Below are 22,195 nucleotides of genomic sequence, written 5' to 3'. Positions count from 1 at the left end.
CTCAAGGCTGTTTCTCTGCTGAAGTCAGTGCATACTTTCAGCATTTGGATGTTTATTATATTTGTAAATTTTAGCATAAGCTGTATTATTGCAGTTATCTATCATGTAGCTGCTTCATTTTGTCATTATAGCTTTTCTTAGACACTTCAGATATTTGCACATGAATTACATTCAATTTCCTATAGCCCTTAACCCCCAAGTTTTGTGGCATAAAGAACAGGAGAGGTGAGAATATATGTGAGATTTTTTTCTTTTAGTTTCATAATAGAAATGAGTTAGAAGGGGACGTAGGAGTGGTTGTTTCTGTTTTAAGTTCAGGAATTGCTTCTGTGGATGAGGGTACTTTGAATGAAAATGAAAAGATAAAGGATATTTGGTAAAAGATCTTTATAGAGAAATGTCTTACTTCCTAATTTTAGGCATTGAGAAAGTCTTCCCCAGCTCTGACTGCTCCCTGACGGGCAGCGTCTAGAATGTCTGTCACAAAATGGTACCTGCCTTGTAGGCGTTTAACAAATGTGTTGATTCAATAAAGTGACTAGTCATGGAGGAAAGAGTATGATTTCATAGAGCTACTTAGCAGTGATTATTTTTGTAAAAAACAATACATTTTTGTGTGGATGGTTTCTTTGTACTTTCAGCACTGATTGATGTTAGCCAAATCTCTTTTCTTCCCTAATTTTCGATGTTCCAGAAACCAGCTCATGGCATTCCTCTATCATAATCAAAGCTGTTTATTTTATTACATGGTCCTACATTATCTCTCCTGGATTGCATCACAAGGAATAAAAATCTTCCCAGTCATTCTTGCCTAAATTCCCACAGAATATTTTAGGCATGTCAGCTGTCTGGGCTCTGAGCAAAGATTTGATCCAGTTGGCCCCCTAGCCTGAATTGAAAGTGTGTTTGAAAAGTTGAGTGTCAGTGGTAACATAGTTTCCAGAGTTAGAAACATTATTTTTTTTCTTTTACCCCTTTGTGACTTCAAAAAGATTTAGATAACTGGGAAAAATGATAATAAAGCAGACATGTATTTGGGGTAGTGGTATGTTTAAAAAGGGGTGGGTGTCACCTAGTCTCCGGTTCTTGTATCTGTCAGCTGTCTCCAGCGATTTTCAGCTCGTGGCCAGAGGAATTTTTAAACCTCTGACTATTGAGTCAGGGGCACTGACTCTTTTCCCTGAGATTGTCAAATAAAAAATGGCAACAGCCAACACAACAATAGCTGTCTGATGTGAATGAATCAAAATTATACCTATTTTTTGGTCAGATTGGCAAAAAAATTATTCCTTTATGTGCTGTAGAATTTTAGTAGTTATTTTATACGTACCATGAGATGAAAAAGGTTGAAAATTGCTGTGTCGCTTTCTTTTTCCCCTTTCTTCCACTATTAACCCGAGGCAAAGTAAATACTGACTTTCCAGAAGACTAGTTTATTTTAGGGAAAGTGTGAATATTTTATATAACACCTCTCTCGGGAATTAGAGTTTTATAGAGCTAATCTGGTATGCATAGTACACTGTGAGGTAAGTGATGACTTTTATATTTTTCAGAAAAGTTCTGAATTCAGGGGCCAACTGATTTTAAGTTCTTCATTCAAGTATTTTTAAGTTAATGATTGGGTATCTGTCTGCATTTAAAATTGGCATATACATTTTAAAATGAGAGGAAATGTTTTCTATTAAAATTTACAACAGTAACACGTGTTGGTGAAGCATTAGAAAGAAAGTCAATAACTAGGTCAGGGATTTCCAAACTCTAGAATATTTCCTTAGTTAAAATATGTAATATTCATTCCTGTACATACTTATAATTTATACTACTGTCCTTATTTATAGTAGAAAACATACACAAATTAGACCTTTTTAAATGATGAAATAAATATAAGTAGGAAATCTAATACTTTCTTTCTGCACCCCAGTAGAGTCTCCCGCACCGCACCCCCGGTACTGTCAGGTCTTCTTTGGGGACTGTTAACCTAGACGTTAGAGGGTGAGCCAGGCATCTTTATTTTAACTAGCTTCCTGGGTGATTTAAAGCATTTTCATTTCTCACAGTTACTTATGAGATAAAGGCAAAGAAAAGGTTTGGTAATAACATTCGTTCAGTAATTTTTGTCCACAAAGCGTATTTACAAAAGCTATTGAAACTTACCCCAAACACGATCGTGATGATGATCTACAGTGCTATTACATAGTTTTCCCTGTCTTCATAGAGACCCTTCTGAAATTCGAATCAGATTGTTTCATTTCTTCAGAGTCTGATCATTTGTTTTTGCCTGAAGGATAACATCCATGCTCCCATGGATGCATCCATGCTCCCATTTTGCATCCATGCAAAATCTTCATGAGTTTGACCCCTGTTAACCTTTTTACCTTCATAGCTTAAAATGTGTGTGTGTGTGTGTGTGTGTGTGTGTATATATATAAAATTGATTATGCTATTACGGTTGTCTCAATTCTTCCCCCTGTGCCCCCCTCTGCCTGGTACCCCCATTGCCCTCTCTTACTTCATATTCATGGATTATGCATGCATATTCATTGGCTACTTTATTTCCTATAATGTTCTTAACATCCCCCTGTCTATTTTGTACCTACCAATTTGTACTTCTTAATCCCTGCACCTTTTCAAACCCCATTCTCCCCCTCCCAGCTGATAACCCTCCAGATGGTCTCCATATCTGTGTTTCTGTTCCCGTTGTGCTTGTTTGCTTAGTTTCTTTATTAGATTCAGTTATTTTTGTCGTTGTTGTTCCAAGGCTTTCCAGATTATTTTTATTAAAATTTTTTTGTATTTTTAAAATATATTTTATTAATTATGCCATTATAGTTGTTCTATTTCCCCCTTCATTCCCCTCCACCCTGCACATCCCCTCCCCCACCATTCCCCCCTTTAGTTTATGACCACATGTCTCAAATTCTTTAGATTCTATATTTCCCCTTCCATTCTTGCCCTCCCTTTATCTATTTTCTACCTACCATCTATGCTACTTATTTTCTGTACCTTCTCCCCCCTTCTCCTTCTCTCACTCCCCTGTTGCTAACCCTCCATGTGATCTTCATTTCTATGGTTCTGCTGCTGATCTAGCTGTCCTCTTAGTTTGCTTTTGTTTTAGGTGTGGTTGTTAATAACTGTGAGTTTGCTGTCCTTTCACTGTTCATCTTTTTTATCTTCTTTTTCTTAGGTAAGTCCCTTTAACATTTCATATAATAAGGGCTTGGTGATGATGAACTTGAATTTGATCTTATCTGAGAAGCACTTTATCTGCCCTTCCATTCTAAGTGAAAGCTTTGCTGGATAAATCAGTCTTGGATATAGGTCTTTGGATTTCATGACTTGGAATACTTCTTTCCAGCCCCTTCTTGCCTGTAAGGTCTTTTTTGAGAAATCTGCTGACAGTCTGATGGGAATTCCTTTGTAGGTGACTGTCCCCTTAGCTCTTGCTTCTTCTAGGATTCTCTCTTTCATTTTAATCTTGGCTAATGTAATTATGATGTGCCTTGATGTGTTCCTTCTTGGGTCCAACTTCTTTGGGACTCTCTGAGCTTCCTGGATTTCCTGGAAGTCTATTTCCTTTGCCAGATTGGGGAAATTCTCCTTTATTATTTGTTCAAATAAGTGTTCCACTTGTGGCTGTTCCTCTTCTCCTTCTGGTACCCCTATAATTTGGATGTTGGAACATTTAAAGATGTCCTGGAGGTTCCTAAGCCTCTCCTCATTTTTTTTGGATTCTTGTTTCTTCATCCTTTTCTGTTTGGTCATTTTTTTCCTCTTTCTGGTCCACTCCTTTGATTTGAGTCCCAGTTTTCTTTCCATTACTATTGGTTTCCTGTGCATTTCCGTTCATTTCAATTAGTTTAGCCTTCATATGTTCCTCTAATTTATGACTAAAATCAGCCAGTTCTGTGAGCATCCTGATCACCAGTGTTTTGAACTGTGCATCTGAAAGTTTGGCTACTTCTTCATCGCTTAGATTTATGGGCTCTGGGGCTCAGAGTTGTTCTTGAGCCATGTTTTGGGCTGTTTGTGCCTGTTATGTATAAGGAGCGGAGCCTTAGGTGTTCACCAGGGTGGGGCTACCCAGGTCGCTGGTTTGTGATGCTGTATGTTGGGGGGGGGTGGTCAGAGAGGGACAATGGTGGTTCCCTCTGCCGCTTCCTGCCACTGGGGCCTGCGTGGTCTGTCTCACTACTCACTCTTTCACCGGTTTATCTGTATGAGAATGTGTGACCGTGATCAGATCAGCCCTCAGTGGGTCCACTGCCTTGCGCCCTCAGTGGGTCCGCCCGCTTCTCCACACCTGGGATTCGCCCACGGCTGCTGGTGCACCTGGGTCGCGCGCCTGGGTGGTCCGGTGTATCTTTCCTGCCTGACCTAGCTCTGCTGCTGGCTCTGCCCCTCTTACCAGTTTGGCTGAAGGGTTTGTTGTTGTCAGACTTCCGTGTAGTTCAATTTTCTGTGGTTTGGCTGCGTTTTTGTTGCTAAAACTTTGTTGTTTTTAAACTTGGTTGTGCAAGAAGGCGCAGTGCTTCCACCTATGCCTCCATCTTGGTGGAAGTCCCTAGATTCAGTTATTGATACTTGTGAATTTGTTGCCATTTTAATGTTCATAGTTTTGTTCTTCTTTTTCTTAGATAAGTCCCTTTAACATTTCATATAATAATGGCTTGGTGATGATGAATTCCTTTAGTTTTACCTTGTCTGGGAAGCACTTTATCTGCCTTTCAATTGCTTGTCTGGATGGAGTAATCTAGGTTGTAGGTCTTTGCCGTTTATGATTTTGAATACTTCTTGCCAGTCCCTTCTAGCCTGTAAAGTATCTTTTGAGAAATCAGCTGCCTGTACTATGGGAACTCCTTTGGAGGAAACTCTCTGCTCTTGCTGCTTTTAAGGTTTTTAAAAAATCTTTAACCTTTGGCATTTTAATGTGTTTTGGTGTGGCCCTCTTTGGGTCCAACTGGTTTGGGACTCTGTGCTACCTGGACTTACATGTCTCTTTCCTTCACCAAATTAGGGAAGGTTTTCTTCATTATTTTTTTCAAGTACGTTTTCAATTTCTTGCTGTTCCTCTTCTCCTTCTGGCATCCCTATGATTTTGATGTTGGTACATTTGGAAATGTCCCAGAGGCTCCTTAATCTATTTGCTTTTTTTAGAATTTTTTTCTTCTTGCTTTTCTGATCAAGTACTTTTTTCTTTCTTATGTTCCAAATCGTTGATTTGACTCTCCGCTTCATCCCCTCCACTGTTGGTTTCCTGTGGATTGTTTCTTATTTCACATAATGCCACCTTTATTTCTGCCTGGGTCTTTTTTATGCTGTTGAAGTACCCAATGATTTGAGTATCCTGATAACCAGTGTTTTGAACTCTGCATTTGATAGGTTGCTTATCTCCATTTCATTTAGTTCGTTTTCTGGAGTTTTGCTGTGTTCTTTCACTTGGTCCATATGTCTTTGTCTCAATTTGGCAGCCTCCCTGTGTTTGTTCCTGTGTAACAGGAAGAGCTGTTTGACTCCCTGTCTTTGTAGCGTGGCCTATTGTAGAAAAGGCACCTGTAAATTGTGTGGGGTGGAGTCTCAGGTAGTTGTCAGGGTGGGGTAACTGGTTTCACTGCTTTGTGGCTCTGTGTGGGGGAGGGCTCAGAGAGGGGACAGTGCCGCTGCCTGGCCTCTGGAGATTGACCGAGAGGAAGCTGTCTCCCTGGCACTTGCCCCTTTGCCCATCATTCCACTTACCTCCCTTTTCCCCAAATGCCACTTGTGCCCTTCCAGCTATTGCCCTGGGGCTTAGTTTTGGGGGTGCGGGTCTGCATGAGTCCTAAGTCCTTTGCGGGTCCTTCAAGAGAAGTCTGTTGAGCATCCTGCAGTTTCTTCCATCACCCTAACCCCCAATGGTTTTTGCTGCCAGAAGTTATGGGAACTGATCTGCCTGGTGCTGGAACCCTGGGCTCTTGGTGGTCTGGTCTGGGGCTGGGATCGCTTGCTTCTGAGGTACCCTTCCCAATTTTTATCCACCACCTCTGAATGTAGGACCCACCCGTTCACCCTCTCAGCATCTCCGCCCCTCCTACTTATCTGGATGAATGTGGCTTCTTTAAATCCCCGCTTGTCAGACCCTCCATACAGCTTGATTTTCTGATGAATCTGGGTGAAGTTTATTTGTAGTCTCGTTGTAATTTTTCTGTAGTTATGTGTGAAGGTGAAGTGTGTTTACCCGTGCCTCCATCTTGGCCGAATATCCTCTTTATAGCTTTTATTGCCCTTTTCCTCCACCCTTGTTCCTCTAGAAAACCTTATTTTGCAAAAACAAACAGAAAAACAAAACCAAAGAAAAGTGCTCAGTTTCAGTCACAATGAATGCATCATAGTTCAGTCTAAATCTTGTCCTTGCTTGGTTATTCTGCCTGAATTACCTTCGTTGCTTTGTTCTACTGGAAAACTTCTCATTGTTTAAGATGGAGCTCAGACACTGCTTCCGGCCTCTAAAGAACTGGTGCTCTCCTCTCCATGATATTTTATAGCATTTACTGAATTACTGTAAGTTATTTGCTTATAAGTGCCTCTCCTGCTAGGCTGAATTTCTCAGGGGTAGAGATTCTAAGTTAAAACAGAAGTTCCGTGAGGGCAGGTACTCACTGCCATAGCATAGTTCCTAACAGGAACTTAGCTGGCACTCGGTATGTGTTTTTGTGAAGGTATTTTATTTATTTTTCGGTGGGGGGGGGAGAGAGAAGGAGGGTGAGAAGCATCATTGTGCTAGAGAAATATTGATCGGTGTGGTTGCCTCTCGCATGCTCCCAACTGGGGACCTGACCCCCAACCCAGGCATGTGTCCTGACCAAAAATCAAATTGGCAACCTCTTGATTCACAGGTGCCAGCTCAGTCCACTTGGCCACACCAGCCAGGGCTCAATAAGTGTTAATGTTTGTTGAATGAGTCTATATTTTTGTCTTTAGTATCCGGTACCTGGTAAGCTTATATGAAGTTTTGTTTATTAAATAAATTGCATATGGATGAGTGAGTGAATCATAAAATCTCAGAAATGAACTTATTTTATGGGGTTATATTTTGAAAAAGAGAGCTAATTCTCAAAGTTTTGACTTCGTGACACTGTTAATAACAAAACACAAGAAAACACATGTTTTCATATAATATCTGATTTTACTGAAGGTATACAAATGATTTGAATAATTTTATTATGACTTTTTTCATATTGGCATTTCAATGAGAAGCTATAGAAAGTAGTCAAATAATTCTATTAAACTTAATAATTTTTTTGTTTCAGTGTTAATTGAGATATTTTTTACTCTTTTCTTTAGGGTGTTTGTGAACCGAAGTTTAGCCATGGAGAAAATAAAGTGTTTTGGTTTTGACATGGATTATACACTTGCTGGTGAGTAGCACTTTTTCATTGCTTGACATTGCTTTGGATATATTATATCAGGTCCATAGTAGGCAATTCAGTAAACACTTTTTGATTTAATAATATATTTAGCTGCCAGAGTATCTATTATCAAGCTGCTTCTGTTGAGATTTGAGAGTAATGAAATTACCAGATATCTCTGACAGTTACTTTGTATGGGTGGGTAGAACAAGTGCTAACTTAGTTTAGAGAACCTGGTAAGAAACGATATGGTGAAATAGTATATTTGGGTGTATTTGGGCACTTTTGGCTTTTATTTTATTAAGCTGTTCTTCAAGGATGGAATTTTGTATCTCACTCTACCACAAGGTAGACCTTCATCAGTTAATTTTAATATTATCTTTAAGACAAATGGAAAATGTGTTCATTTTTCACTGAAATGATTGCACATATACTAAGTGAAGACTTTTAAAAAACTAGAGCTGTTAGCTTTGTTCGGTGTCAAATAGACCTTAAACACTAGCACTGTGCTTTTTCCTTCCTGGCTCTGAGATATGTTTGAAGTAATCAGTGCGTTAGTCAATAGTTGCAATGTGTTTTCAGAACGTACAAAGTTTTTGTTAAAATACTTGCAGTCTGGTACAAATGTTAATGGCAATTGCACTTAAGAAGAAGTGCAAATGAGGGACTGAGTTGAGCGTGTGTACACACGTGTACGTGTGTGCACATGTGTATAGCTGCGACAGAACAGGAGCTTTCACAAACTTTCCCTAAAACGTGCTGCTTTTAAACCCAAAAACCTTTACATTGTGTAAGTTTACTTCAGGTAACTTTTGTGTAACGGTATTAGAAAACTGACTTCTGTCTGAATCTCAATTTGTTCAATTTAGGATACAATTATAAATAATATTATTGTACACAAATGCATAGTTGTAGTTTGTAGTCAGCTGTCACAGATATGGCCATAATATATACCAAACAAGCATGTGTCAAAAATAAACACTGAGCCCTGGCCGGTATAGTTCAGTTGGTTGGAGCGTCATCCTGTAACCAAAAGGTTAATGGGGGGGGTCACAAAATGACAAACTTCCCCCCCCTTGGTTATTAGGATATTTTTATTGAAATAGTTCAGTAAGTATTGAAAACCTGTGCCCGACATGTTTCGTTACTGAGCATTGAGATAACTCAATGCTCAGAATATATATATATATATTCCCACGGAATAATGAAAAAAATGAATTTTCTTATTTAGTGAAAAAAGTCACTAAGTCTTCATCTCTAAACTTGAAAAATAGCTCATTTGCTTTTTTGGTTTTTTGTACCCCACTTCATATTTTAATGATTACTTTTAGTCTAGACTGTAATATGCTTTACTTATATAATAGTGATTATTAACATTATCAAGTGCTTGTTATAAGCCACACTATAAGTGTTTTACACGGATTATCTCATTTAATACGTGGACTGTTTTATTTACGTTGCATATTTAATGTTCATAAAAACTCTGAGGAAGATAGTATTATTGTCTTCACTTTACAGATGACACTTAAGATGTTAAGGACTTTCTTCAAGGACACTTAGCTACGATATAGTTGAAATAAGATTCAAACCTAAGCATACGTGTACATAATAAGTTTAAATTATCATTTGAATAATGACAATTTATAGCGAGATATAATTTCATATCAGTAGGCTCACCCCCTTAAACAAAGAAACTAGGACAAAGTACTTTGCAATAGTCATCTTGAGAGAGAGACTATGTATTACTCCGACAACTCGTGCTGGGTGGAAAACATTGTCACTCTTCTGGTGGCGGTGCCTCCACTTCATACAGCACTCAGAAAACAAGTTGATTGACTTCCACCCGTTTTCCAGAATGTTATTCATTAAATTTAGGTGAATAACTTGGTTATTTATGAAACGAACAAACTGTGTCCTTGAAGTGCTGCTGAGGATGTGCCATCAGAATAACGTGCCATAAAGTGCACAGGCAAGACTAAAAGAAGTGGGTTTTTTTGTTGTGTGTTTGTTTGTTTGTTTTTTAACACTTTTGAGTATTTGAGATAAATATCCCTGGAGTAAATGCAATAGACAATAGACAATAGACTCACAGGGTAAATTCTTGGAAAGGGTCTGTTTTCTTTCTGAAGCCTTCTCTGAGACACTTTTTATCTACAGTGAAACACATGCATTTTGAGTATATAATTAATGAGTTTGACAAAATATGTTACTTCTTGTTCTCACCACCACAATCAAGGTATGTTTCCATCACTCAAAAAAGTGCCCTCATTGCATCTTTGAAGTCAGTTCTCTCTCCTATCCCTTTTACTCACAGGTTTTTGTTACCATAAATTAATTTTGCTTTTTCCAGACGTTCATATAAATGGAATGATGTACTGTGTACTCTTGTGCCTGGCTTCTTTGATCAGCGTAATGTTTCAGTGATTCATTCTTATGTCTGTCAGTAAGTAGGGCTTTTTTGTTTGTTTTTTAACCCCTAACATTTTAAAACTTTTTATTTTGAAATAACTTTTAGGCCTACAGAAGAGTTGTAAAAATAATAGAATTTGCCTTTCTCATAATGGTAGTATCTTACTTGATCATAGTACAATTGTAAAAATTAAGAAATAGATTGAAGTGTTGTTCATGTTTGGGAAGAATACCACAAAAATCATGTGCCCTTCTTAAAGAGCAGTTCCTGGGTGCATACTTTTGATAGGTTGTATTACTAGTAATATTAACCTGTCAATATTAAGAAATTACCCTCTTTCTTGTTAAACTTTTTTATTTTTTTGGTGGGGAAGCCAAATTGTTTGAGTATACCACAATTTATTTGTTGATGAACATTTGGATTGTTTCCAGTTTGAAGCTATTACTATTTAAAGCTCTTACGAGCATTGGTGTATGGGTCTTTTTGTGGATGTTTATTTTTATTTCTTCTGGGTAAACACCCAGGAGTGAAATTGCTAGATTACAGTGTTGCTCAGTGGGTTGAGCACCAGCCTGTGAACTGAAAGGTTGCTAGTTCACCAGTTCCATTCCCAGTCAGGGCACAAGCCTGGGTTGCAGGCCAGGTCCCCATCTGGAGGCACGCGAGAGGCAACTGATATTCTCTCACACATTAAAAATCAAAATTTTTAAAGAGAAATGGCTAAATTATATGTTTACCTTATAGGGAACTGACACATGATATTTCTTTTCTTTTTTTAAAAGATTTTATTTATTTATTTTTAGAGAAAGGGGAAAGGAGAGAAACATCAACGTGTGGTTGCTTCTCAAATGGCCCCCACCAGGGACCCAGCCTGCAGCCCAGGCATGTGCCCTGACTGGGAACTGAAACGGTGACCTTTCTGTTCACAGCCTGTGCTCAGTCCACTGAGCCACACCAGCTAGGGCCTGACAAATGATTTTTCAAAGTAGTTACACTATTTTAAATTCTTAACCAGAAAGCATGAAAATTCTAGTTGCTTCACTCTTCACTAACACTTGATGTTATCAGAACTTGAATTTACTCATTCTAGTGAATGTACAGTGTTACTGTGATTTTTACTTCATATTTCCCTGATAACTAGTGGTGTTGATGATCTCCCTATGCTTATTAGCCATTTATATTTCTTTCGTGACGTGCCTTTTCAAATATCCATTTTTAAACTGGGTTGTTTGTCTTTTTATTGTTGAGTTATAGTTCTTTATTCTGGTCATCTGCAGATTATTTACTTTTTCCTTTCCAATCTGAATATCTTTATATTTTATTTTATTAAAACATTTTTTGACTTCTTGCACTGGCATTTTAAATCTTAGTACCATGTTGAATACAGGTGTTGAGAATGACCTCTTTGCTATGTTCTTGATCTTAGAGAATGTTCAGTTTTTCCACTATTAAGAATGCTGTTGGCCCTGGCCAGTGTAGCTTAGTGGATTGAGCGCGGGCCTGCGAACCAGAGTATCACGGTTCCATTCCCAGTCAGGGCACATGCCTGGGTTGCAGGCCAGTTCCCAGCAGGGGACACACAAGAGGCAACCATACATTGATGTTTCTCTCCCTCTCTCCTTCCCTTCCCCTCTAAAGATAAATAAATTAAATATTAAAAAAAAAAAGAATGCTGTTATAGGGTTTTTGTGGGTGTTTATCAGGTTGAGGCAGTTCCGTTTTAATCTGTTTTTTAGGAGTTTATTTTTAGCATGAATATGTGCTTAATTTCATCAAATGCTTTTCTCCCTCTATTGATCTTGGTTTTTTAGTCTGTTAAAAGGATGAATTACATATTTGATAGAATTAACTAGTGAAGCCACCTAAGCTATGAGTTATTTTTGTGGGAAGGTGTTAAATGTGTACATTGAACATTTCAGTAGAGATCTAGGGCCAGCCAGAGTTTCCTCTTCTTCATGTATCTGTTTTGATCATTTATATTCATTTCATCTAAATTTTAAATTTATTGGCATAAAATAGATCATAATAATCTTTTATTATAAGATCTGTAGGAATGTTCTTTTTCTCATTCCTGATATGGTCATTTGGGTCTTTAAATTTTTTTTTCTTCATTAGTCTAGCTAGAAATTTATCAATTTTATTAGTTCTTCCCACCAAAGAAACTTCTGTTTCAGCAAATGCATGAGAATTAGGGAGATATAAATGTAAATGTGACTTTAAAGTAATTATACATATGAAGTTACAACCTGCTTTCATAATTACTAGCTACAAAAAAATAATTACTTACTAAATGAATAGTATCCAAATACTCCAGGCCCCATTATCTTTCATTTGGCTTATATTTTTTATTAGGACCTAGGCAGTAACCATTTTTGTTTTATTACAATTTTTAAGTTTATGATTGTTTCGCTTCTGTGTTCTGTTAGCACCATTAACATCGTTTCTTATGTTGTTAAACTACTGTCTTTCTTGCTTCAAGTGTTTATGGAAAATACCAACTTCTGCCCTGGCTGGGTGGCTAGGTTGGTTGAAGCATCATTGTCCCATACACCAAAAGACTGTGGGTTTGGTTCCTAGTCGGGCACGTACCTGTGCTGCGGGTTCCACCCCTGGTTGGGGTGCATATGGGAAGCAAACTATCGATGTTTCTCTCTCACTTTGATGTTTATCTCTCTCCCTCCCCTCCTTTGTCTCTAAAATCAATTAATATATCCATGGGTGAATATTAAAAAAAAAAAGAAAATGCCAATTTTCTGAGCAGAATGAAATATAGCACAATGCACTCCTTTAATTTTTCCCCCCTATATATTTTGACTTTAGAATTTAGGAGAGTTCAGAGAAGAAATTACTACTTCTTAATTTTTTTCATATTAGCTCAGTATATATTACATGCTTTATAAGTAGTAGCTGTTATAATAAATAGCTACCTTCTTCGTATCGTTACCCCTAAAACAGAGAAGACATTCAACCAGCACATGATTCCTTTTAATAGGGGAAGGAATAACTAATAATCATTAATTTTATCTGAAATGAATTGGCTATTCTGGCAAACAGAATTTTGAGTGACACGGAGTTACCGTATACAGCATAGACAGATTACTAGTTTGCAGAGTTACAATGTAGTGACATTGACGGTGAGCCTAGTATCGATGCATCTGAAGTATGTGGTCAGGACATTACATCTCAGCTGGCAGTTGTGTTTTGGATCGTATATTTATTGAGAGAGGGTGGTTATTGGCTTAGGGCTTACTCATCATACTGTAAACTGCCTCACTTTGTTCTGAGAAAACGTCTGCATAGGGTTTCTCAAAGTTTTCTTTCCTTGTTTTCAAATGTGTAAAATTATATGATTCTAATGGACGTGTGGGGGGTGGAATGTAATTTTGGAGACGTAAGCTATTTTCATAAGGAAACAGCTCTGTTTTCTGGTATTCTAGAAAATGGCCACAGACTACCTGCTTTTGCAGGGGGGTGTGTTTTATGATTTAATTTGATTTTCATTACTCACTTTTTACAATAGCTCATATCAATATATAAGGAAATTTGCTTTGGATGATACCAATATTTTTGAGAATATTCTTCGTGTCAAATATTGGGGTAGAATTAGTGGTGAGTAATCATTTAAAGCTTTGATTTGTCACTAAATAAACAAGAAGGTAAGTAAGGCAAGCACACATACATGGACTCTTAAGAGTTTTAAGCTGTATATATAACAGTACTGACTGCGGTTGTAATTTTCCAGAAGTAAACTATATAGACCTTTGGTAGAATAAAATTGGGGAGGGGTATTTTTTGTTTTAGTTTGGTAAAAGAAATTGATGGCCTTAATCATATTTTTTTATGATTTGTAGTTACAGTGTTCAGTAACATAATCCATAATTCTGATGGGAACCTCATTATCTTTGTCTCATCTGAATGCCACCTAATACCTTAAGCAGTTCTTCAGAAACAACACTTTTGTCATCAGCTATCCTTGTAATTAAAGTGAGCTATGCATAGTTTATTTGGAAGATTTCTATGTAAGATTGACATTTTTATATAAAATTTAAAAAACTTGTCTATTGACATAAAATTATTTTTCCTGATTGTCTTGAACCTAAATCAGTTTTAATCCTGAAATCTGCCTATCGGAGTAATGCCAGTATTGGTATTTAGCTCCTTATCTCTGTAATACTGTAGATTAACACTTTATTTTTCTAATGAGATCATGTGCATTAATTATGCTTTAACCAATGTGTCTACTAAATATAGCTGAGTTTATTTATGAAAGTCAGTGTCTAGAATCTGGGTAATACTGAGTCCTATTTATGAGCTTTGCCAGTGGCCAGCCGGTGGACTATGTTTTATATAAAAAGTAATTGTCAGGCCTATTTCTAATTCCTCTCTTACCCCAGATTACTTTAGCAACATTCTTTGCACATGATGTATGTTAGTGTCAACAAAAGAAATTCCAAAGCTAAAGAAAGGTTAAAAGAGTTTATTTGAGCCAAGGTTGAGGGCCAGACCCAGAAGCAAAATCTCAGAGGTTTGAGAAAATGCTCCAGGATATAGCAGTTTTGCAGATCATTTTATACATTAGAATCAAAGGAAGAGAGGTAAGAGAGGTTCATGAACTCCACTGGTGGCATATTAAGGAGGTGGGAGAAAGTAAAGGATTTGATAAACAGTCAAATGGATATTTCTCTTCCATTGGCCGGTGCAGGATAGTTAACATTTAACGTACATGACTTACAGAGGTGTGCAGATAAATAATAACAGTGAGGATTGCTGGGGCTGTTGCCTCCCAGGACGAGGGTATGCCAGCTGTTGGCCTGCCAGCATCTCAGTGGTAGTTTCTTAATTTAATCCAAAAGGAAGGGGTCATAAAGTATTGGTATAATGTTTAGATGAAATAATGTACATAAAATGATAATGCAGTGAAGTAGTTGTCTTGCTCTGACTGGTGACACCAAGGATTAATAATTGAACTGGGAGGAAAAATCTAAAGAATAAGGAGAATGATAGCAATATTAAATTCACTTATACTCCTGTTTATTGTGGAGAAACCTGGAATGCTAGCTAGATAGATGGCAGTGGAGTGAATAATCACTTGTTTTTGAATTTTTAAGTACTGCAGATGATCATGAATCAAAAGAAAGTTAAAGTTCTTATCTGACTCATTTATTAATGAGAAGGTATTTGGCATAAGATTATGTTTCCATAGAAATTAAGCAGTGTTTCCAGTAAAGGGTTATTTCTCAGCAGGATCATGCTGAAGGAATAGATTTCTAAGAAAAGGTCCTTATTTAAATGAAAATGTTTTCTTTTATGATAAAGGTATCACTGATACACTTCTAATAAGGGCACTGGGAGTTGTTTTTTTTTGAAGCAGTTGAGAACTCTTTTCAGTGTAAAGAAGTAGTTGGAACCTTCGCGGTTCCATGAAAGACTTAAACGTGCAGTAATGCAAGTTCTATGGAGTTAACATGGAAATTATATGTGTCGGATTTTAAATTTTTCAGAAGTTTTTACCCCAAGCAAGAGTGGGGCAGCAGTTTAGGGTTGGGGGCTATTTGTTAATATTTACCTGATGACTTTACAGAGTTACTGTTGGTTTACTGGTTTAGGATTATGAAAATGCACTATTATTTCTAACTTGGCTCCTTTAGGAAATCATCTTGATTTTTCTTTTTCAATTAAGATGTCTTAATTTTGTTATCGTTTCTTTCCTTTTGGGTCCAGAGATCTAAGGAGAAGTGCATGCCAGTCTTTGCCAGCTCCAACACCTTCAGGTTCTGAGCCATGTGGATAAGCAATAAATTCCTTATTTCTGTTACCATTTCAGGAGGAAGAGAACAGACATTCATTAAGCATATACTATTATGTGCTAGAAAATGTTTCGATACTCTATGTGCAGTGTACCTTTTAACCCTCACAACAGCCTTTTAAGGTATGGATTACTTGATCCATTTTACCGACGAGGCCGCCAGGTCTTGTGTTACGAGAAGTAAAATGACTTGTGCATAGCTAGCAGTGGGCTTAAGACCCGTAGTTAGAACTGAAACAGGTCGGTTTCCATTTCTCATGCTGCTCCCATTTATCAGAGGAATCGAAATTATCAGGTGACCTCTAGATGAGCAATCAGTAAAAGAAAAAGGATCATTAAAAAAAATCCTTTGTTTTTTCTAAAATGGAACTTTTCCCCAGGCTAGAATGCACCTTTCTCTTGAATTTGAATATAATCCTCAAATGTGAATAGTTTTATACACTTTTTCTTTTGTTTAATTTTTAGAAATAATCTGAAGGGAATGAAGCATCATGAATACTGTATAATTACCCTATTGCAAGTGTTGCTAGAATTCCAAAGTGGTAGGGGGAGGTTTTCAATTTAAAAAAATCTTGGGGATTCGAAGGTGGCTGCAATAGGTGGAAGCTACACTAATATCCCGGCCCCACACCGGATTTATAGCCACATTATAGAGCAATCAGCCTGAACCATCAACTGGAGGCTAGCTGAACTGAAATAGTATAACCAAGTATTTACAGAAAAAGGCACATAGAGACTGGTAAGGAAGGTGGATACCCAGGTGTGGCAGTAACCAGAGGAACATAGTGGCTGCAAAACTCCCTTCACCCAAGTGGGGTGCCCAACCCCAGCACAACAGAGCTGGGAAGAGGAGACCACATAGCATCTGGTGGTAAAAACCAGTGGGGATTCAGTGTGCCTGGGAGACCCAGACACTATCCTTTCAGGGACCAGCACTCCATTTTTTTTGCATCACCAGCCTGGAAAGTGCACTGCCCAGTCTCTGACTCCTGGCGAGCCCACTCTGCCATGCTCGGGTCCTGCAGAGGGTTTGCTGGCTGCAGCCAGCAGTGACTGTTGGGGCCCTCTCTTCTGGGAAGGCTCTTGGTGGAGACCTAGAGAGTGACTGTGTGGCTTTGGAAAGGGCCAGGCTCGCCCACCCCCATCACACAGCTGGCACCCCTTCCCACACCTGTTCAGTCACTTAGCCAGCTCTGTCCTACTGAGCAGTCACTCAGGTGACCAGAGTGCCTTGTAGAGCTGGGACTTTTGACAGTGTCTCCAGGGCAGACTTTGTCTAGGAACCAGACAGGCAGGGGCTGAGGTATATGGTTACATTGAGGTGGGGAGAAGGCCACTTCTACCTCCCAAGTGAACTCATCCCATGCTACTTCATGGGGAAGCAGTGCCCGCTCCCATCCTACAGGCTTGTTGGCACTACCCCCAATGGGAGACTTTATGGATCAGCTCTGCCAAGTCCCGGATACCCTACCCCACTGGGCTCAGTTCCACAGGGGGGTGGGAGAGTGGCTTGGGGTGGGGGGGCATTCAGAGGGTGATTCCCTTAGAGGCTACTGTCTAGTATTGGGCTAGCATCACCCCCAATGGGAGACACTTTTGATCTGTCCCTGTGAGCCTGGGACAGAGGGAACAGTTGGCTGCACCCAACCTGAACCCGCAGCGAGCCCCTTCAGGGGGAACTAGAATTGGAGACTGACAGAGATTTAGTGCTTTGGCTCTGAAGTGTGGGCCACTTTCCCCTCATTGAGTGCCTGACTTGTGATCCCCATGTAGGGGACCCACTGGCCCTGTTCTCTTGACTATGGTTGCCACGCCCTAGTGAGCTCACAACCTGTGAAAGGGGCTGTGGTTTGTGCCCAGCCTGGGCCCACTGTAGTCTTTTTCTGGAAGGCTCTGGAGGAAAACCAGGCAACCTCAGGGGACAGGTGGAAGCAGACTTCAGGGAGCCCTATTCCATTTACAGATCTGCCCCCAGTTCTAAGCTGGTGGAAGCCGACCCTTATACACAGATTGGCCCCTCCCACACACGCCCAAGCCAGTAGATACAGCCACAAACCACCAGCAGCATAGTAGCTACACACAGGTAGCCCAAGGCTGGTTACACACATAATCTGATGTTGACCTGTACCTGAATCCTGCCTAAGTGGACTCTAAACCAGCACAATTATTAGTGGACTTCAGACAATACCAAAGCTTGACCCAGCTAGCCACACAAGCAGCACACCCAAAGTGGGATTGTGGCAGGCATCAGATCCTGCTGGGAACAATTCTGCCTCAGGACAACACCTGCACAGCACTTCATAGTTGGTGATCAAGGTTTACCCTTACAGTCAGCCAGTCTCAAGGGTTAACCCCACCCATGAAATGGCCAACAGCACTCAAGACTCAACTGCAACAGGGAGGTGCACATAACCCACAAGAAACATTCCTGGAACATGGAATGCAGGTGATATGGAAGATTGTACACTGAGCCCAACGAGACACCTTCATCTTAAAGCCATCATAAAAGTTTGGGAGTCATAGCAGATCTGCCTAATATACAAAATGACAAAATGGGGAAAACAAGAGAATAAAAGCACAAGAGAAATCCCCAGAAAGAGAATTAAATGAAATTGAATCAACCAAAATACCAGATGCAGTGTTTAAAACAGTGGTTATAAGGATGCTCAAGGACCTTAGGGGAAGAATGGACAGTCTCACTGAGAACTTAAAGAGATAGTAGGCATTAAAAATGACACAGAAACCATAAAAAAAGAGCTAGTCAAAAATGAAGAATATAATATCTTAAATGGAATATACTAGAAGGAATCAGTAGCAGGTTAGGTGAAGCAGAGGATCGAGCCAGCAATTTAGAGAACAAGATAACAGTAAGCACCCAAACAATATAAAAAAGTAAAGAGAATTTTACAAAATGAGGAAAGTCTAAGGTCCTCTGGAGCAACATTAGGTGCAACAGAAAATGGATGCAGAAAAAGCATTTAATAAAATCCAGCACCCATTTATGATAAAAACTCTCAGTGAAGTGAGAATAGAGGGATCATACATCAACTTCATAAAGGCCATGTATGACAAACCCACAGCTTACATTACTCAATGGGCAAAAACTAAAAGCATTTTCCTTAAAATCAGGAACAAGACAGTGATGTCCACTGTCATCACTGTTATTCAGTATACTAGCCACAGCAGTCAGACAAGAAGAGGACATAAAAGGCACCCAAATTGGAAGGGAAGAAGTAAAACTGTCATTATTTACAGATGACATGATATTGCACATTGAAAACCCTAAAGAACTCCACTCAAGACCTACTAGATCTAGTAAATGAATTTGGCAAAGTAGCGGGATACAAAATTAATATTCAGAACTTGGTGGCATTTCTACACACCAGTAATGAACTATCAGAAATAGAAATTAAGAAAACAATTCTACTTTCTATTGCAAGAACAGTGACAAAAATAAGGCACCTAGGAATAAATTTAACCAAGGAGGTAAAAGACCTGTACTCAGAAAATTATAGAACATCAAAGAAAGAAAGGAAAATACGAGTAAGTGGAAGCATATACCATGTTCATGGATTGGAATAATTAACAATTTAAATGTCTATATTACTCAAAGCAATCTATAGATCTAATGAAATTCCTATTAAAATACCAATGGTATTTTTCACAGATCTAGAACAAATATTCCAAAGGTTCTGTGGAACCAAAAAGACCATGAATAGCCTCAGCAGTGTTGAGAAAGAAGAACAAAGTTGGTGGTATCACATACCTGATATCAACCTATACTATAAGGCCACTGTAATCAAAACAGTCTGGTACTGGCATGAGAACAGGTACATAGATCAGTGGAACAGAACAGAGATCCCAGAAGTAAACCCGTGTCTTTACAGTCAATTATTTGACAAAGGAAATGAGAGTAGACAATAAAGACAGTTTCTTCAGTAAATGGTTTGGGAAAATTGGACAGGTACAAGCAAAAAAAAAAAAAAAAAAAAATGAGACCGGACCACCAGTTTATACCATACATAAGAATACACTCAAAGTGGTTAAGAGACTTATGTGTAAATTGCAAAACCACAAAGATCCTAGAAGAAAACGTAGGCAGGAAAATCTGAGACACCCCTTACAGAAATATTTTTGCTGATAATATCTTTTAGGGCAAGTCAAACAAAAAAAATAAATGGGACTACATCAAACTAAAGGGAACCCACTGTATGGAAGAACATATTTGCCAATGATACATCTGATATGGGCTTAATTCCCAAATAAATGAAGAACTTAACACCAGAAAGACAAACATTTAAATGAAAAAATGGTCAAATGACTTGAATACATATTTCTCTGTAGAGGACATACAGACGGGCAATTGACATATGAAAAAAAAACTCAGTGTTTCTCATCATCAGAGAGATACAAATTAAAACCACAGTGAGCCCTGGCTGGCATACCTCAGTGGATTGAGACCAGGCTGCAAACCAAAGGGTCCCAGTTCGATTACCAGTCAGGGCACATGCCTGGGTTGCAGACCAGGTCCCCAGTATGGGGCGTGGGAGAGGCAGTCGAGGCAACCACACATTGATATGTCTCTTCTCTTTCCCTCCCTCTAAAAATGAATAAGTAAAATCTTAAAAACAAACAAACAAACAAACCACAACGAGCTATCACCTCACACCTACCGGAATGGCTATCATCAATGAATCAACAAACAGCAAGTGCTGGTGAGGTTGTGGAGAAAAGGGGGTGCTTATTATGTTGGTGGGAATGCAGACTAGTGCAACCACTGTGGGAAGCAGTGTAACAGTATGGAGTTTCACCAAAAAATAAAAAATGGAGCTACCTTCTGACCCAGCAGTCCCACCTTTGGGAATATATCCTAAGAATCCTGAAATACTAATCTGAAAGAATATATGCATCCCAATGCTAATTGCATCATTGTTTACAATAACCAAGATCTGGAAACAGGCTGAGTGCCTGTCAGTAGACGAGTAGATAAAAATGTAAAAAGCAGCTGTGGTACAGTAACACTATGGAATACTAGCACGTGGCTGTAAAAAAAAGGAAATCTCACCTCCTGTGACATAATGGACGAACCTGGAGATTATTATGCTAAATGAAGTAAGTCAATCAGACAAAGACAAATGCTGTATGATTTCACTTATATGTGGAATCTAATAAACAAAAAAATGGTGAATAAAATAAGAAACATTAATATGGATACACAGAATGGGATGAAAGCTGTCGGGTGGGGTGCAGGAAGGACTGGATGAAAGAAGGTGGAAGGGATTAGCCAAAAAACATACATAACACATAAACACAGAAAGCGTGCTGATAGCCAGAGGGACAGGGTGGTGGGAGTTATTTGGAGGTGGGCATATTGAGGGGATGATGGAAAGAAGACACTTGCTTGGGGTGATGAACACGTGATGTAGTGTGCAAATGATGTTTTACTGAGTTAGATGCTTGGAAACTATGGTTTTGCGAGCCATAGTCATCCCAATAAATTCAATTTTTTAAATCTTGGAAGGGGCTGAAAATACATTTTAGACTTTTCCCTTTTGAATTTTTCTGCCCTCCTCTCCTTTTCTAGGTCACTTTGCATTAACAAGCCTCAAGTGGGGGAGAACATAGTATAAAGCTATTAAGAATACCAGGGGAGAAGTTAAGAGAAACTAGCTCTTGGTGTTGGCGAATCATACAGTTACCCAGCTGCTAGCAGAAGTATCTCAGAACCTTTGATCTCTCATCCTGTCCTCTCATTAAGGGTACAGCATTTCCCTGATACCCACAGTTTTGCTTTCCACAGTTTCTGTTACCAGTAGTCAACCATGGCCCCAAAAAGTTAATTGGAAAATTCCAGGAATAAACCATTTGTAAGTTTTAAATTGCATGCCATCCTGAGTAGCATGATGAAATTCCGTGCTGTCCTGCCTGGGATGTGAATCACCTCTCCCTTTGTCTTACCCACATTGTACCTGCTGCTTGCCTGGTAGTCACTTTGCAGCTGTCTCAGGTTGTTGCGGTATCACAGTCTCTGTGTGCAAGGAACTCTTACCTTCCTTAACAATGGCCCCAAAGTGCAGTTTGGATGTACTGAAGAGAAGCACTTTGCAGGTGATTCCTTTAAGTGAAAAGGTAAATGTTCTTGACTTAGTGAGAAAAAATCATATGTAGAGCTTACTAAGACCTACAATAAGAATGTATCTTCTGTCTATAATCATAAAGAAGGAAAAATATTTGTGCTGGTTATGCTGCTGCACCCCAGATTGCAGAAGTTACAGCCACAGTGTGTTATACATGCTCCGTTAAAATGGAGAAGGTATTAAATTCGTGGAGGGAGGACATGAACAGAAAACATATTCTGATTGACAGTAATGTGTTGTGCCACAAAGCATTAAAAACTTCATCAAGGGATCCCCTAGACAAGTGACACCAAGCCATTTACTGCAACCAAGCGGTAGTTACAAAGATTCAGGAGTAGGTTTGGTGTTTTATCTCACGTCGTCATAATAAGAATGAGTACAGCATGATAAGATATTTAGAGCAGGCTCATGTTTACATAACTTTTATTACAGTATATTATTATACAATAGTTCTATTTTA

The 22,195-nt window shown here is 38.8% G+C and overlaps 1 protein-coding gene across 4 annotated transcripts in view; it reads left to right on the top strand.

Annotated features, from left to right (window-relative positions):
• The window catches only part of NT5C2 (5'-nucleotidase, cytosolic II), a 103,477-nt gene that overhangs the window by 52,530 nt on the left and 28,752 nt on the right, over window positions 1-22,195 (top strand). For all 4 annotated transcript variants that reach the window (XM_037159370.2, XM_053668478.1, XM_053668479.1 and 1 more), the window contains one exon: window positions 7,318-7,391. In XM_037159370.2, coding sequence (XP_037015265.1) covers window positions 7,318-7,391 — 74 coding nt within the window. The remainder of the gene's footprint in view (window positions 1-7,317; window positions 7,392-22,195) is intronic.

This window comes from Artibeus jamaicensis, unplaced genomic scaffold (assembly GCF_021234435.1).
Source record: "Artibeus jamaicensis isolate MK-2021 breed Jamaican fruit bat unplaced genomic scaffold, CSHL_Jam_final contig_490, whole genome shotgun sequence".
NCBI classification, from domain to species: Eukaryota; Metazoa; Chordata; class Mammalia; order Chiroptera; family Phyllostomidae; genus Artibeus; species Artibeus jamaicensis.
This window is presented reverse-complemented; position numbering and strand designations above follow the sequence as displayed.